The following is a 13,783-nucleotide window of genomic DNA, read 5'->3' as shown; positions in this document are numbered from 1 at the left end:
TTCCTCCAATGCATTAAACATTGCATGAGCTGTTCAGATTTTACCTCAGTAACCATAAACATTACTAGAGCCTAGTCCTAGAACCTGTTCCAAAGAGAAGAGGCTTCAAACAGTAAATCTTTGAAGTCAAAGATCTACCGTACCAACGGTGTAGATCTATCAACACCAGTGAACCTTTGTAAAATAAAACATCTGCCCTGAGAGATTCTGGTTCTTTAAGTAGAGAGTGGGGCTCAGGCACATGAAAGGCTTAAGTCCACAGGTGGAATATTTTCATGCTTACCCAGGGTTACAAAACCACCTCCTGAATCTCACTTGGTGTGCCTGAATGATTGGGAACTGCCATCTGTCCATCGCAATGAGGAGGGTCGATATTTGTGCCAGAGTTTTCATTGTTTTTCCTTTTCAAATGTGTCTCCCTTACAGAAAATGCTAGATTACCTAAAGGAGAAAAAGGATGCTGGGTTCTTTCAAAGTCTTTCTGGTCTTATGCAGTCTTGCAGGTAAATATGGGAAAACCACCCATAGCGGTTTTTAAAAATTATTTACTGTTCAGGGAAAGGGGCATGGGATGGGAGAGTGCCACATAAATAAACTGGCTTATCGTGGAATTATTGAGAAAAGAATACCTACTTCAGAAGAGGATGGGTATTATTCCTCTAGCCTTCAGGATTACCTTCAAATAGCATTCAGAAGGGAAAATGTAACACACACACACAGAGGGGAACATGTAACAGACACACACACACACACACACACACACACACACACAGCTTACCTCTCTACATCTGTTTAGTGTTTGAATTGCCCTTACCTCCTTTTTTGTTATATTGCTTTCTTTGGAGCTGAGTGTGAGTTTCTCTTATTAAACATGTATACTCGTAAGTCAAATTAGAAAAGAATGGAAAAGAAGAATACTCAGTGTGACTCAAGGCTCTGTGTTCATGAGATCCATTAGGTACTTTGTTCATCTCTATCCTTAACAATTCTTTGAAGAGATATTTAGTGGGTACATATTTTGACAGAGGTACATCCTGATGTGGGAACATTTTGACATTGTCTGAAAAATGAAGCATTAAACTTTCCATTTATATTACCCAGTTGTGTAAGCCTCCCCTCTGACAGATGAACAATAGGTAACCAAAAGTCATAAGGTTACCATACTCGCTCGTTTCAGAAACAAGCCAGCAGTCTAAGAAAAGTGTTCTTATTTTTCAACATTCATATATATATTGAATCATCTGCAACTCATTCCAAAAGAAGTCAAAGTTATAATTACCTAGCTCTTTTGCTTCCAAATAATAATTCTTAAAATTGGAACATTGGTCCAGTTGAAAATTTGGGGGATGGACTTTTTACTTGGTGAACTTCATAATATTGCTAGTCATATTGGATTGGGTAAATATTGTACCCCGGGGTTGTAGGGAACATATCTGAGCTTCAGTACAATCCCTTGTGTTCAGCTCCATTTTCCCCTCACCAACAGCCAATTCGTTTATTTCAGGAAAAGAAAATGTAATATTGCCAGACCTGACTCACTGAGGATAAAATAGTACATGTGGACTCAAAGATGGCAAAAATCAAGGCAGTTCAGTTCCATATTGCTCATGAAATTCTCAGTTAAATTTCTGAGTTCCCTTAGTAGTCTGTAGCACTTAATATTGCTAAGCTAATTTATAATGATGTCTTAGAGGGATAGGTGACATACTCTTAAGAGGCCAACTGAGTCCTACCAGAACTTTTAAGATATTTTAATGGCTTTTTGCTGATTATAAAAATAATACATATTTGTAAAATAGTGAGCCATTCAAGAAATTAAATTTTGAAATGGGTATTTTGGGATGGAATAAAGGTCAGAAATGTCTGCTACACAGATTGTCTCCTGAATCAGCAGTGATGCTTCAAAGCAGCTATGTCCAAATGTCCTGTGTCCATATTCTCCTCCCAAAATTGAAGGATGGTGTTGTATTATTTTTTTAAAGACCTGTTTTACAGCAGGATCTGGGAAAAACCAACACGAGGGCAATAGGAATTTTCACTTCCTCTGTAAAATTTATCTAAATTCCAGAACATTATGTGACTCCCTAAAAGGGGGAGAGGGGTGCTGGATTTTTCCCTCGAGTCTTTTCAAGGCAACAGTCATTTTCTTTGCCCAGTCGTTAAAGAAAGAGGGGAGTTTACAGAATCTTACTGGACTCTGCCATAGGCTTCCCTAAGGTCTATATTCTTGTGAAACTTTGTGGTCTTAAGTTCTATGAAATCATTCATACTGTGGAAAGAGATAGACTCTGTTAGAGAAACAGAGTGAGCCTCAGTTGGAAATCATATGGTCCTTATCCTCGTGACCACAGCTTTGTGGTTGACCTAGGGGTTCCTGGCTAAGCAGGGTTTGGTGGTGGTTGTGACTGGGAAGGTTATGGAAGGTGAGGACCAAATGAAAGCCAACTTGTCACAGGTTCAGGAACACATAGGGACACCATGGCCTCTCAAAAGCATTATCTTGGCTATTATTGGCTCCTGAAGCATAGAGTAAAGGAGGTGGCCCTTCAGAATCTGAAACTGTTGCTCTCTCCATGGATATTTATCCTAAGCACTAAAAGCCACAACTCCTTGTGTTTCTCAGGAAAAAAAAAAAAAAGTAGATGAATGTGGGAAGAACATGAATTAGAGGAGGTTAAAGTAACCTTTCCCTTAAGAAATCTTAGATACAGGTTATTCCTTCTTTATTTGGAAAGCCTTTCTAAATCTTCAACCATAAGGAAGGACTCCAACTGGACAAACAATGACAGTCACTGTAAGTGTGTCTGAGCCCTGTCCTTGCGTGTGTCAAGAGCTGTGAGCTCCAGGCACTGCTTGTCACAAACCCAGAGAACCGTTAGACTCAACTGCACTGTAACGTGTAATGTAATTTATGGTAATACAAGGACAGGATATTCTTAGTTGATGGCTACATTGACATTAAAAACCCATTTTCCCAGTGTGCATAGCCCTGAACCTTGTTTTCTTTCGTCTGTTACAAGTGTCCTTGATTTGAATGCATTTGAGAGGCAGAATAAAGCTGAAGGCCTGGGGATGGTTACTGAGGAAGGAACACGTAAGTAACTGACGAAGGTGAAGGCTGCTCTCTTTCCGATTAAAATCCTGGTTAACTATTTATGGTTAGAGTTCCTGCTCACTGCTACATAACCTCCAAGGACTTGCTCCATTTTAGCAAGATGTTTCCATCCGTAGTTTTGATAAAACACATCCAGGCTGATGTGTTCACAGAACCAGTCTTAGCTAAAGACACTCTATCTTGACATTTGTGGTTTTCTTACTCTGTGTTCTTCTGTTTTTCTCTTTTCACCAGTCATTGTTCGTGAGCGTGGTAAGTTTGAATCTCTGGCCTGAGTTCCTGCCCTGTGTGTGAGTCCTAAGGGATCTTATTTAATTGGCCCAGCACAGACACATTTTTGGCTTGGTGGTTGCATGTTGAGTTTAAGTCAGCAGTCTGTTGTTTAATTAAAGAAGTGTCTTCCATCTTCTAAAGCATGGGTTATGGACTGTGAACCGTTACTGCCAGCAGCCTAGTTGTTTTCCTTCCAAATGCATCCCGGGGCTGACAATCCTAGCTTTGTTGGGCATTGCCTCAGTTCCAATTTAAATTGGCTTTGTCACCATTTATCCAAAGTTCCCTTTCCACACAGCTCTGACACAGTTCCTTTAGCATTTTTGCAGTCATGTGTATCCGAAGGTATTCTGTGTTGAAAAAGCAAACAAATGCTTGCCCGTATTCTGTGTTTTCAAGGTGAAAAAGTACTCCAGAATGACGAGTTTACACGAGATCTCTTTAGATTCCTGCAGTTACTTTGTGAAGGACACAACAGTGGTAAGTGGAACACATTGATTCGTCAAGGGAAAACAACATTCAGGTGCAAAATTATGATTCATTCCGTGTTGCCACCCTTAATTGGTTGCCACAACCAATTGCTAATTCAAGGACAACAGTTAATCCATTCCTCGATTAAAAAATGCTATGTAACATGAGCTTTAAACTTCATGGCTAGTGTTATTTAGTGCCATCCAGGCTAAGTTGCTTCCAGAACCTTCAGATGTTGAAGTTAAATTCCTACCCCTTGCTGTCAAGTTCCTCAGAGCTCACGATGTCCAGTTTCTGGTGTCACTGGGATGGGTGGGCTCAGGGTGGTGCTCTGACCACCTGCCAGGACCCAGACAGGGTGCCCTTGTCAGCCTTTCCACATAGTGTGTCTCTTCGGAGCTTAGCCGAGAGGGTAAGACTTGCTCCTCAGGCATGACAGGGATGAGCTCTGACCCAGCCCTGGTGTGCTCAGATTTCCAGAACTTCCTGAGGACTCAGATGGGCAACACCACCACAGTGAACGTCATCATCAGTACCGTGGACTACCTTCTGCGTCTGCAGGTGAGTGGGTGCTGGATGGCGGCTCTCCTCGTGTACACTTCTAGAAGCTAAAGACAGTTACAGAGGCCAGGGACGACTGAGGGTACGGTCCAGCCTGAGTGCAGCAGATACTGGAATCCATGTCCACACACTCATGGGAAATCAAATAAATTTGAGTTTGAAACTAAACTAAATGTGAGTTTGAAGACTGACGTGTTAAGAGGGAGCGGTTAAAAACGAAATCTATTATAACCTGCTGGTTTACTTTAGTTTAGCTGGTGTAAACTTAGCCACAGTGCTCCAGAGCTATAAAACAGCCTGTGAGTGAAAACAGACTTTCACTAGGAAAAAGAGATACAAAAAGGATGGGAAATGAGTTTACAAGTTCTTAGTGTTCAGACATCACTTGGTTTAATTGTTTGAAGGAAAATCCAAATAATTTCAAGAAGATCTACACAAACATAAAAAAAGGATTCTTTTTTCTCTTTGCTAATTACTCAGCCTGGTTCTGCCACTTGCCAGTTCATGACCTGGAGCAATCTATCAAGCCTTCTTGTGTTCCATTCTCCTTATCTATAAAACGAGGAGTGTACTGTCTTATTGGGCGGTAGTAAAGATGAAGAGGTTTAATACATGTAATGTGCTCAGAACAGTGCCTAGTACTGACAGTGCCAGCTAGTATGTTGCTGAATATTTGGGTGATCATATTTATCTTTAATGTAACATTTTGCATTGTGAATAAATTGTCCTATAACATGGTCACCCAGCTCCGGCTGAACACTGTCCTCTCTTTCACCTGTTCTTTCCTGCAGAGGGGAAGTATCTGTACTTGGGATCAGATGTCTCTGTGTTTTTTCATAGAGTCCCAGGCTCCTCTCATAACAAAGTGGTCACGGAAATGTAGGATTCTCTTGTACTCTTCCCGAACACGAGATTTAGCTTCACTTACTGATATGTGAGACATACTAAACTCTCCTTGTTTGTTCTTAGGAATCAATCAGTGATTTCTACTGGTATTACTCAGGGAAGGACATCATTGATGAATCTGGACAGCACAATTTTTCCAAAGCCCTGGCGGTCACCAAGCAGATCTTCAATTCTCTTACAGAATACATCCAGGTATGTCTACGAAATGTTTGCTTACAAATGAAGGGAACATTTTTAACATTCCCATATTCTGTATTCCCTGCACATGTGGACTGTGGATCCAGCTCTAGCACTGACAGTATTTCTTATATAAACAGGAACCAATAGTACCTACACTCTTGTCACACTTGATTTGCATTGATCTAGTTAACATTTCGGAGAAGGCAATGGCACCCCACTCCAGTACTCTTGCCTGGAAAATCCCATGGACGGAGGAGCCTGGTAGGCTGCAGTCCATGGGGTGGCAAAGAGTCAGACACGACTGAAGCGACTTAGCAGCAGTAGCAGTTAAAATTTTGCTTTCCCTCCTAGACTGAAATTTTTTTGCAGACAGAACATTTCTTAGGTGTTTTAAAATTCTTCATTTCTGGCATGTGTGGCACATCATAGGTGTTCAGTTAAGCATGGAAAGTGAAGCAGAGAAATAATTGATAGTATAGAGGAATAAAGGGACAAATGATCTTATCTTGAGCCTTGATGTTAAAAACAGAATTCATGAGAGCCTACTCATTTGTCATAAATCAGCTGTATGGAAAAGGAACTTCAGAAGCACATAAACTAAGTACAATGAAAGGCAAATCAACAGGTGTATTTCAGGGTGAATGTCTACACCTTACAGCATTTTCTATTACATCTTACAGCATTATGTATTCATTGCCTGTAGTGGTCTCATGAAAGGAGTAGAGGACGTCCTCAGGCAGAATTTGCTGTAAAATCAGTAATTATATCATGGTCCTCTGTGATGGAATCTAAGTTTTTTTTAAGATCTATATGATGAGCCAACTGGCACCCTCAGATCATATCTGCTCACTGAAATAAACACAAGACTAAGACTTGAAAAGAAGAAGGAGTTCCAGAAGAGATTGATCCGTCTTTACTCAAGGATTGTAAAAAGATAGGGAGGTACAGCTAGGAACATGTGACCAATCTGAAGTTTCACAGCATGTGAACTACTTGTGAAGATCATTGAGCAGATTGACAAGCATCTGATTTGCTCTCTGCAGAACCTATCCTAAGCTCCAGAAAATTCCATGGAGCACTTAGCCCAAAAGTAAAAGAAGATTCACCCTTATTTGGGGTGAATCTGAGATTCTTTAGCAATCAGTTTTATTTCAAAAAAGAATCTAGAGGCGTCTTGGGATCGCATAACACATGTACATGAACAGTGAATTTTAAACATGCTTACTTGATTTTCAGGCAAAATTTCTCCTGCTCACCTCTTCCCTGGGAATTCAGCCAAGCCTTTTCTAGAACTCGATACTAGAACACTAGTATCAGTGTTCCTTTTGAATATTGATTCTGTGATTTGGAGAGTGATTAAAGGGTAGAAAAATACAGGAAGAAGCATAAGGAACATAGGCAGAATGTGGCAGAAGACTCAGTGTATAAAAAATACATAAAATAGTCTCATTGAAGAGACAGAAAGATGCTGGCCTAAGAAACTTTGGAAATGAGAACAGTCTGAAAGACCAAAGGCAAGAAGAACTTTACATAAGCAGTTTAGGTGATGAAGTTTTTCCCATGTGGGTATGTGTTAATAATTCTGAAACCGTACATACAGTGGGTTGGCCAAAAAGTTCGTTCGGATCTTTCCATATAATTGTATAGAAAGCCCTGAATGAACTTTTTGGCCAACCCAATATAATGGAAATGAGCCAGGTTTCTCACTGATGAGCAAGCAGAGGAGACTAGAAGATCCCTCTGGGAATGAAGGAGAGTTAGAGATACCCATATGCTAAACTCATGTTCATCTTAACATAGATATAAATGGTTACATATGGAAATATTTATGGATATGTGTACATATCTATTTCTGCTGCTCTGTCAGCCAGAAGGACCTAAAAAAATGATACCCCAGTAGCAGCAAATACAACTAGAGCCCAGTTCTTGGTTCCTAATACCACTCTCCATTGAAAGGAAATAAGGCTCCTTAGAGAAATGGCTGATTCTAGAACTAGAGCAAGAAACATACAAGATGAGCCTGGAGAATCCTGTAGTGCAAGAAAATGCTAAAAAATAATGATGGAGGTATGTCAAAGGGATACAGGAGCCAACTGAAAGAGATCCCAATGGCCAAAATTAGAAAACTTAGAGCTACAAAATAATGTAAATAAAGTAATATTGAATTATAACCCATAGCATAAAATGAATATGCGAAGCCCATACTGATGTAAATAAATGCTAAATAAATAAGAACAGACAACTCTCCATTCAGAAGAATTCTAAATGATTTATTTTTAAAAAGAAAAGAAACAGTGGTTCAATAATGATCTTCAAAAGTAGGGAAGGTTATTAACAGAAAATGCAGAGTGGTCATCAAGTCATCCCTGTTTGGCTTTCAGAAAAGATAGAAATGATATACCTGACATATAGGTTAATGATAAGAAAATACTAAAAGTAGTTTAACATTCATAATTCAGATTTTTTTTTTACTTGAGTAGATAGCCATGTGGCCATCATATTTAATGAGTAGCTTTGCCTGCAGACAATGGAAACACATGGGCCTCGTTTTCAAATTGTGCTCCTTGGAACCCTGGAGCTCCTCAGAACCCCTCCTAGGCCAAGGTGGGGGGCTGGAGTTGGCAGGAGTACCCTTCAGCCCTGTTTCAACCAGAACATTTACTTTTAAAATAATGTTCTTTAACATAAAAACAAACACTAAATAAAGTCTCTGAAAATCACCACACTGTGAAATTCCTAGTGACTTTTCCTAGAAATAGGATCTTAGGATGGGTTGGGGGGTGGGGTGCACACAATGGAGTTGGGGGAGAAGTAATAAGTAACCTGGGAAAATATTGAGCTACAAGATATGTGACATTTGGAAAGAGCTGATGTCAGATGCCCTTACTAAGGCAAATTTCAGAGCAGCTTGTGATGCTTCAGTGAGACAAGAATGTCCTCTCCCCAGGGCCCCTGCATTGGGAACCAGCAGAGCCTGGCTCACAGCAGGCTGTGGGACGCGGTGGTCGGCTTCCTCCATGTGTTTGCTAACATGCAGATGAAACTCTCCCAGGTACTGTGGCCTGTTCCCCGTTCCCCATGTGTCATTGATGTGAAATGCTTAGTCGGTCCCCACCCCCTGGTCTTCCCACTGTGGATGTGGCTGCTTGACCACCTGCCTGGAAAAGCCAAGCAGATCAGATCTCATTTGTAAAACGAGGGCCTCAATGGGAGATGGGAATGAACACCTCCTGGGGGGTCCCAGACAGGCTTTTGCATGAACACAGCTTCCTCCTTTGTGTTCTTCCCACCTACCCTTTCCATCATTGCCTCAACAGTTGCTTTTTATGGCGCTGATCCCCTTTGCTTCCTTGTCACTGTTTCACAGGTTATGAACATGATCCACCACCTTGTCTGATTTGTCCAGTGTCTGCATTTCTCTAATTCACATCTCCCTTCTCTCTCAACCTTTGCTGCCCCTCCTCCCCATCTCTTCCTTTCCTTCTCACTCCCCATCTCTCTGGCAAGATGAATTGGAATCACTCAGAGCATTTATTATGAACAAATACATGTAGTGTCTGTAGTAGTTGGTCACCTCTCTCCATGGCAACACATGCGGGAGAGCTTTAGGATATGTTTCAGGCTGATTAGAGTCACATCGGCAGCATTCATGTAAATAATGTGTATCTAAAATTGTCAAGGCTGTCACATCCGCCTCTCCTTTTGGAATGTGCTATTTACCCCTTTCGTTTTTCCCCTTTTGACTCTGGCCTTATGGGAAGATAGAGTTCTTGGGAGGGCTGCCAGTTTGGCAGTCATACATCCACTGCTGTGTCAACCCCACAGGGCAGTGTGGTGCAGAGTCCCTAGAGACAAAATCCTGACCCTGCCACCTCCTCTTGGGTGTCTTCCGGGAAGTCACTTCCCCTTTCCGGTTTTTACTTTCATCATCTAGAAAATATTGGGAGTTAGAATAGATGATGACCTCAGAGGGCTCTTCTAGCTCTAACAGTCTACACTTCTGTGATGTTTTGTGTATATCTATGACACCCTCCAAAGGTGGGAGGAAAGCCTTCTGAAATCTGAAGGGCTAGCTAAAGAACTATGTCCTGGTGAGAGAGCATCTGTAAAAGAAGTGTGGCCCAGAATCCATATTTTTAATCTCACCCTCAGATTCCCCACCTCAGACCTTCCAAGGGTTGTTTCCCTTCTGTGACACAGGTATCAAACCCAGAGCCCATTTGGCAATGCCCTTCTCTCCCATGCTGAAATGAAAACCAAACAGACTGGTATCAAAACCATCCGGAGGAATAGCCTCAATGATAAAACATTTTAAGGGACGAGTGGTACCCAGATCACCACCGATTAGAATTAGGAGAACCTAAATTAAGAAAAAAAAAAAAGGAGAACCCATTTGGTGATTGGAACCTTGATAATTTAATTGGATTGCAATAGTATTCCCCAAAAGCTCACCGGTAATTCTTCAGCATGAAAAATGGCAACCTAAGCTACTAGAGATACCTAACGGGTCTTTGGTGGATTGGGTTGTTCAGTAGTTTTGGACAATTGGTGTATCTGACATGTTGTGCTAATAAAAGGAAAACTGTAAAGGAACTCTTCTGGATGAGCCCTGTTACAGCGAGCCTCCTGATGCTACAAAGAGAGGATGCTAAGATGTCCGCTTCCACCATGAGAAGGGAGCTCATTCTGGAGATGGACACAGCCTTCACCTGACCTTCCCAGAGCAGGCTCTCCTTGCTCGCTGCCCTGTATTTTGCTGAGGGATCAGATAGCTCAGGGGTATCTCCTGTTTCTGTTCTAGGATTCCAGTCAGATCGAGCTGCTGAAGGAACTCTTGGATCTCCTTCAGGACATGGTGGTGATGCTTCTGTCCCTCCTGGAAGGTTGGGCTGTTTGGTATAACTAGGCATTCACACGACTGTCACTGGTCCGAGCACTAACTGTACTAATCACGCAGAGTATCCTTCTGGCAGGTCATTGATGCCAGATGACATTGGTTAGAAAACCAAATTTTCAGAAACAAACAAAAGAAAATGAGTGAGGGGCACATGGCCTGATGGACAAAGCCTGAAACCAACTCATTTTGTATCAATAGGAAGCCAGAATGAACTGGGGAAAACCTCCAAGCTTTGCTCTTCCCTATCCTCTCCTCTCCCCATTGCTTTTCAATACATCTGGCTGCCAGTGTGTATGCCAGCCATCTAGTTGGGCACCCTCCTAGGTCTAAGGGGATTAGAGGGGCACCACTTATCCCTATGTGTCCCTGATAATCTGATAACAAAGCCACTGTCCAGGCCCCAGGCCAGGTAAAAGGCACTGGCGTGGCCATCTCCTCCTTCCCTGTGTTTCTTTCCCCCTTGGCTCCTAGTGGTGTAGTCTTTATGGCTTGCTGCTCCCTCCTACCCATTTCCAGATCATCATGGTCAGAAAAAGAGCTGACCGATTTGGGATAGAAGTCTTCTAAAAATATCTGCCTGACCAGTTCCATGATGACTTGGGTTTATTTATGTATCTGTGTGTCTTTTTGAACCTGCCTCACAGGGAATGTGGTTAATGGAACCATTGGCAAGCAGATGGTTGACACACTGGTAGAGTCATCTACCAATGTAGAAATGATCTTGAAATTCTTTGACATGTTCTTGAAACTTAAAGACTTAACCAGCTCAGACACCTTCAAAGAATATGACCCCGATGGGAAAGGAATCATTTCCAAAAAGGAATTCCAGAAGGCCATGGAAGGGCAAAAGCAGTACACACAGTCGGAGATAGACTTTCTCCTTTCATGCGCAGAAGCTGATGAAAATGACATGTTTAATTACATCGATTTTGTTGACCGGTTCCATGAGCCAGCCAAGGACATAGGGTTTAATGTGGCAGTGTTATTGACAAACCTCTCTGAGCACATGCCAAACGATTCTCGCCTTAAGTGTCTGTTGGACCCAGCAGAAAGTGTACTCAATTACTTCGAACCATACCTGGGACGCATTGAGATCATGGGTGGGGCCAAGAAAATTGAGCGTGTTTATTTTGAGATCAGCGAGTCCAGTCGAACTCAGTGGGAGAAGCCCCAGGTGAAGGAGTCTAAGCGACAGTTCATCTTTGACGTTGTCAATGAAGGCGGGGAGCAAGAGAAGATGGAGCTGTTTGTGAACTTCTGTGAGGACACCATCTTTGAGATGCAGTTAGCATCGCAGATCTCGGAATCTGACTCAGCCGACAGGCCAGATGAGGAGGAGGAAGAAGGTGGAGATTCTTCTTATGTGTTAGAAGTGGAGGGTGAGGAGGAGGAGGAGGAGAAGTCCTTTGAGTGTGCCTCTGCATTTGCCATGGCTTGTGGCTCGGTGAAGAGAAACCTGGCCAACTTTCTGAAGAGGGCCACCCTGAAGAACCTCAGGAAGCAGTACAGGAAGGTGAAGAAGATGACCTTCAAGGAGCTGGTGAAGGTGTTCTTCTCTTTCTTCTGGACGTTGTTCGTGGGGCTCTTCCACTTGCTCTTCACTATAGTGGGAGGAATCATTCAGGTCCTCTGGAGCACAGTGTTCGGAGGGGGACTCATAGAAGGGGCAAAGAACATAAGAGTCACCAAGATCCTGGGTGACATGCCTGACCCAACCCAGTTTGGTATCCACGATGATGCTATGGAAGCTGAGAGGGCAGAAGTGCCTGAGCCAGGCATCGCCACAGAACTCGTGCACTTCGTAAAGGGGCAGAAGGGAGATGCAGACATCATGTCAGATCTCTTTGGACTCCACCCAAAGAAAGAAGGTGGCTTAAAGCATGGGCCTGAAGTGGGTTTGGGTGACCTCTCTGAGATTATTGGCAAGGACGAACCCCCTACCTTAGAGAGTACTGTCCGGAAGAAAAGGAAAGCACAGGTAAGCACGTGACTTGTTTCTATCACCTTTCTTTATCCCCAGAAAAAGACTAGCCACTCTACCTTTCAGTCAATACTGATACCAGTTCTCTAGGAGCAGACACTGTATTAGACACCAGCTCTTCCACGATGACCCTAATCTGATAATTTCAGCTTTGTCGTGTCTGCAGAGATGAGACTTAGATGGTTGTCTCAATGTCTAGTTGCTGAATGGTCTTCCAGTTTACACTGTAAGAGTTCAAACAGGGGGATCCATGACCTGCCACTTGCTTCCACACCTTTTCTTAGGTTAGTTTGCAAGGCACACAGGTTCATTCAGTAACTGAAAGAGTAGAAAACCAGGCATACCATAAAAGGAGACCTTTCTGATAAGGTCATATGTCTGCCGTGTCCTGGAAGATCCAGGTGTTAACATACAGTTTAGCACAGTGCCCGATAGTTTTGTCACACTGGGGACATTTTCATCCTTGTGCTGCCCCCACTATCCAATTTGGTCTTTGAGTCAGTGGACTAGATTGAGTGAATAAGATAGCAAGAATTCAGAGCCCTTTGGTCATCAAAAGTTCTGGATGTTGCAGCATTCAACTCACAGCATCATTCTAGCAGTAGAGTATGGAGCGAAGTGTGAAGAGATCAGAGCCCAAAGACAACCTTTATTCATGAATTACATTACTGTTTACCAAATAGTTGGTGTACACTTATCACTGTTTTAGGCTCTGGGAATACAATGGTGAATGAGAAATGCATTGTTCCTGTAATTTAGTGAAAAAGGTTGACATTGGACAAGTCAGTACAAGCATGGAGAATATTAGGAAGGAGGACCATCAGTGCTATGGAAATGTGTAGGAGAGGTGTGGAGAATCAAGAAAGGAAGCTTCAGAATCATAAACCTTCTGACAGTATTACTTGATTTACTCTCTTTTGCTCCCTGGTGTAACCCAGGGACTAGAGCAGAGTTTGAAACATAACAGGGACTCATTCGAGGCCTGCTATATGCCAGGCTGTATTCCTGGGATATGGGAACACACTGGTTAATAAGAGAGACAACATTTTTGCTTTCATGGAGCTTAACATCTAGTGGAAGAAGACATCAAATAAATAATTATCATTTGGAGCACATGATGAAATGAATGAACAAGATTGTGTGTTACAGAGTGATTATGGGCCCTACTATAAATAGGATGCTCAAGGTGCATCTGAAAATGTGTCCTCTGAACCAAGTCCTGAAGAATGGCAGGCACATCAAAAATGAGGACAGTCATATTCCAGGCAGAGGATATGGCTTGTGCTACGGTTTTGGTACAGGGAAGCATGTCTCAGGAAAGAAAAGGAGGTCTAGGTGTTTGTGTTGGAAATGAGTCAGATGGTACAGATGAAGATGGAGAGAAAGGCCATAGTCATAA

General features: G+C 42.4%; 1 protein-coding gene across 1 annotated transcript in view; it reads left to right on the top strand.

Annotated features, from left to right (window-relative positions):
- Positions 1-13,783, top strand: part of RYR3 (ryanodine receptor 3) — a 557,133-nt gene that overhangs the window by 519,589 nt on the left and 23,761 nt on the right. Inside the window, exons 80-88 of the mRNA XM_061430666.1 lie at positions 427-503; positions 3,021-3,094; positions 3,350-3,367; positions 3,788-3,868; positions 4,332-4,420; positions 5,390-5,518; positions 8,454-8,558; positions 10,308-10,389; positions 11,048-12,381. Coding sequence (XP_061286650.1) covers positions 427-503; positions 3,021-3,094; positions 3,350-3,367; positions 3,788-3,868; positions 4,332-4,420; positions 5,390-5,518; positions 8,454-8,558; positions 10,308-10,389; positions 11,048-12,381 — 1,989 coding nt within the window. The remainder of the gene's footprint in view (positions 1-426; positions 504-3,020; positions 3,095-3,349; positions 3,368-3,787; positions 3,869-4,331; positions 4,421-5,389; positions 5,519-8,453; positions 8,559-10,307; positions 10,390-11,047; positions 12,382-13,783) is intronic.

Source organism: Bos javanicus, chromosome 10 (assembly GCF_032452875.1).
Source record: "Bos javanicus breed banteng chromosome 10, ARS-OSU_banteng_1.0, whole genome shotgun sequence".
NCBI classification, from domain to species: domain Eukaryota; kingdom Metazoa; phylum Chordata; class Mammalia; order Artiodactyla; family Bovidae; genus Bos; species Bos javanicus.
Note: the sequence above shows the minus strand (reverse complement) of the source record. Positions and strands in the feature narration are given on the sequence as shown.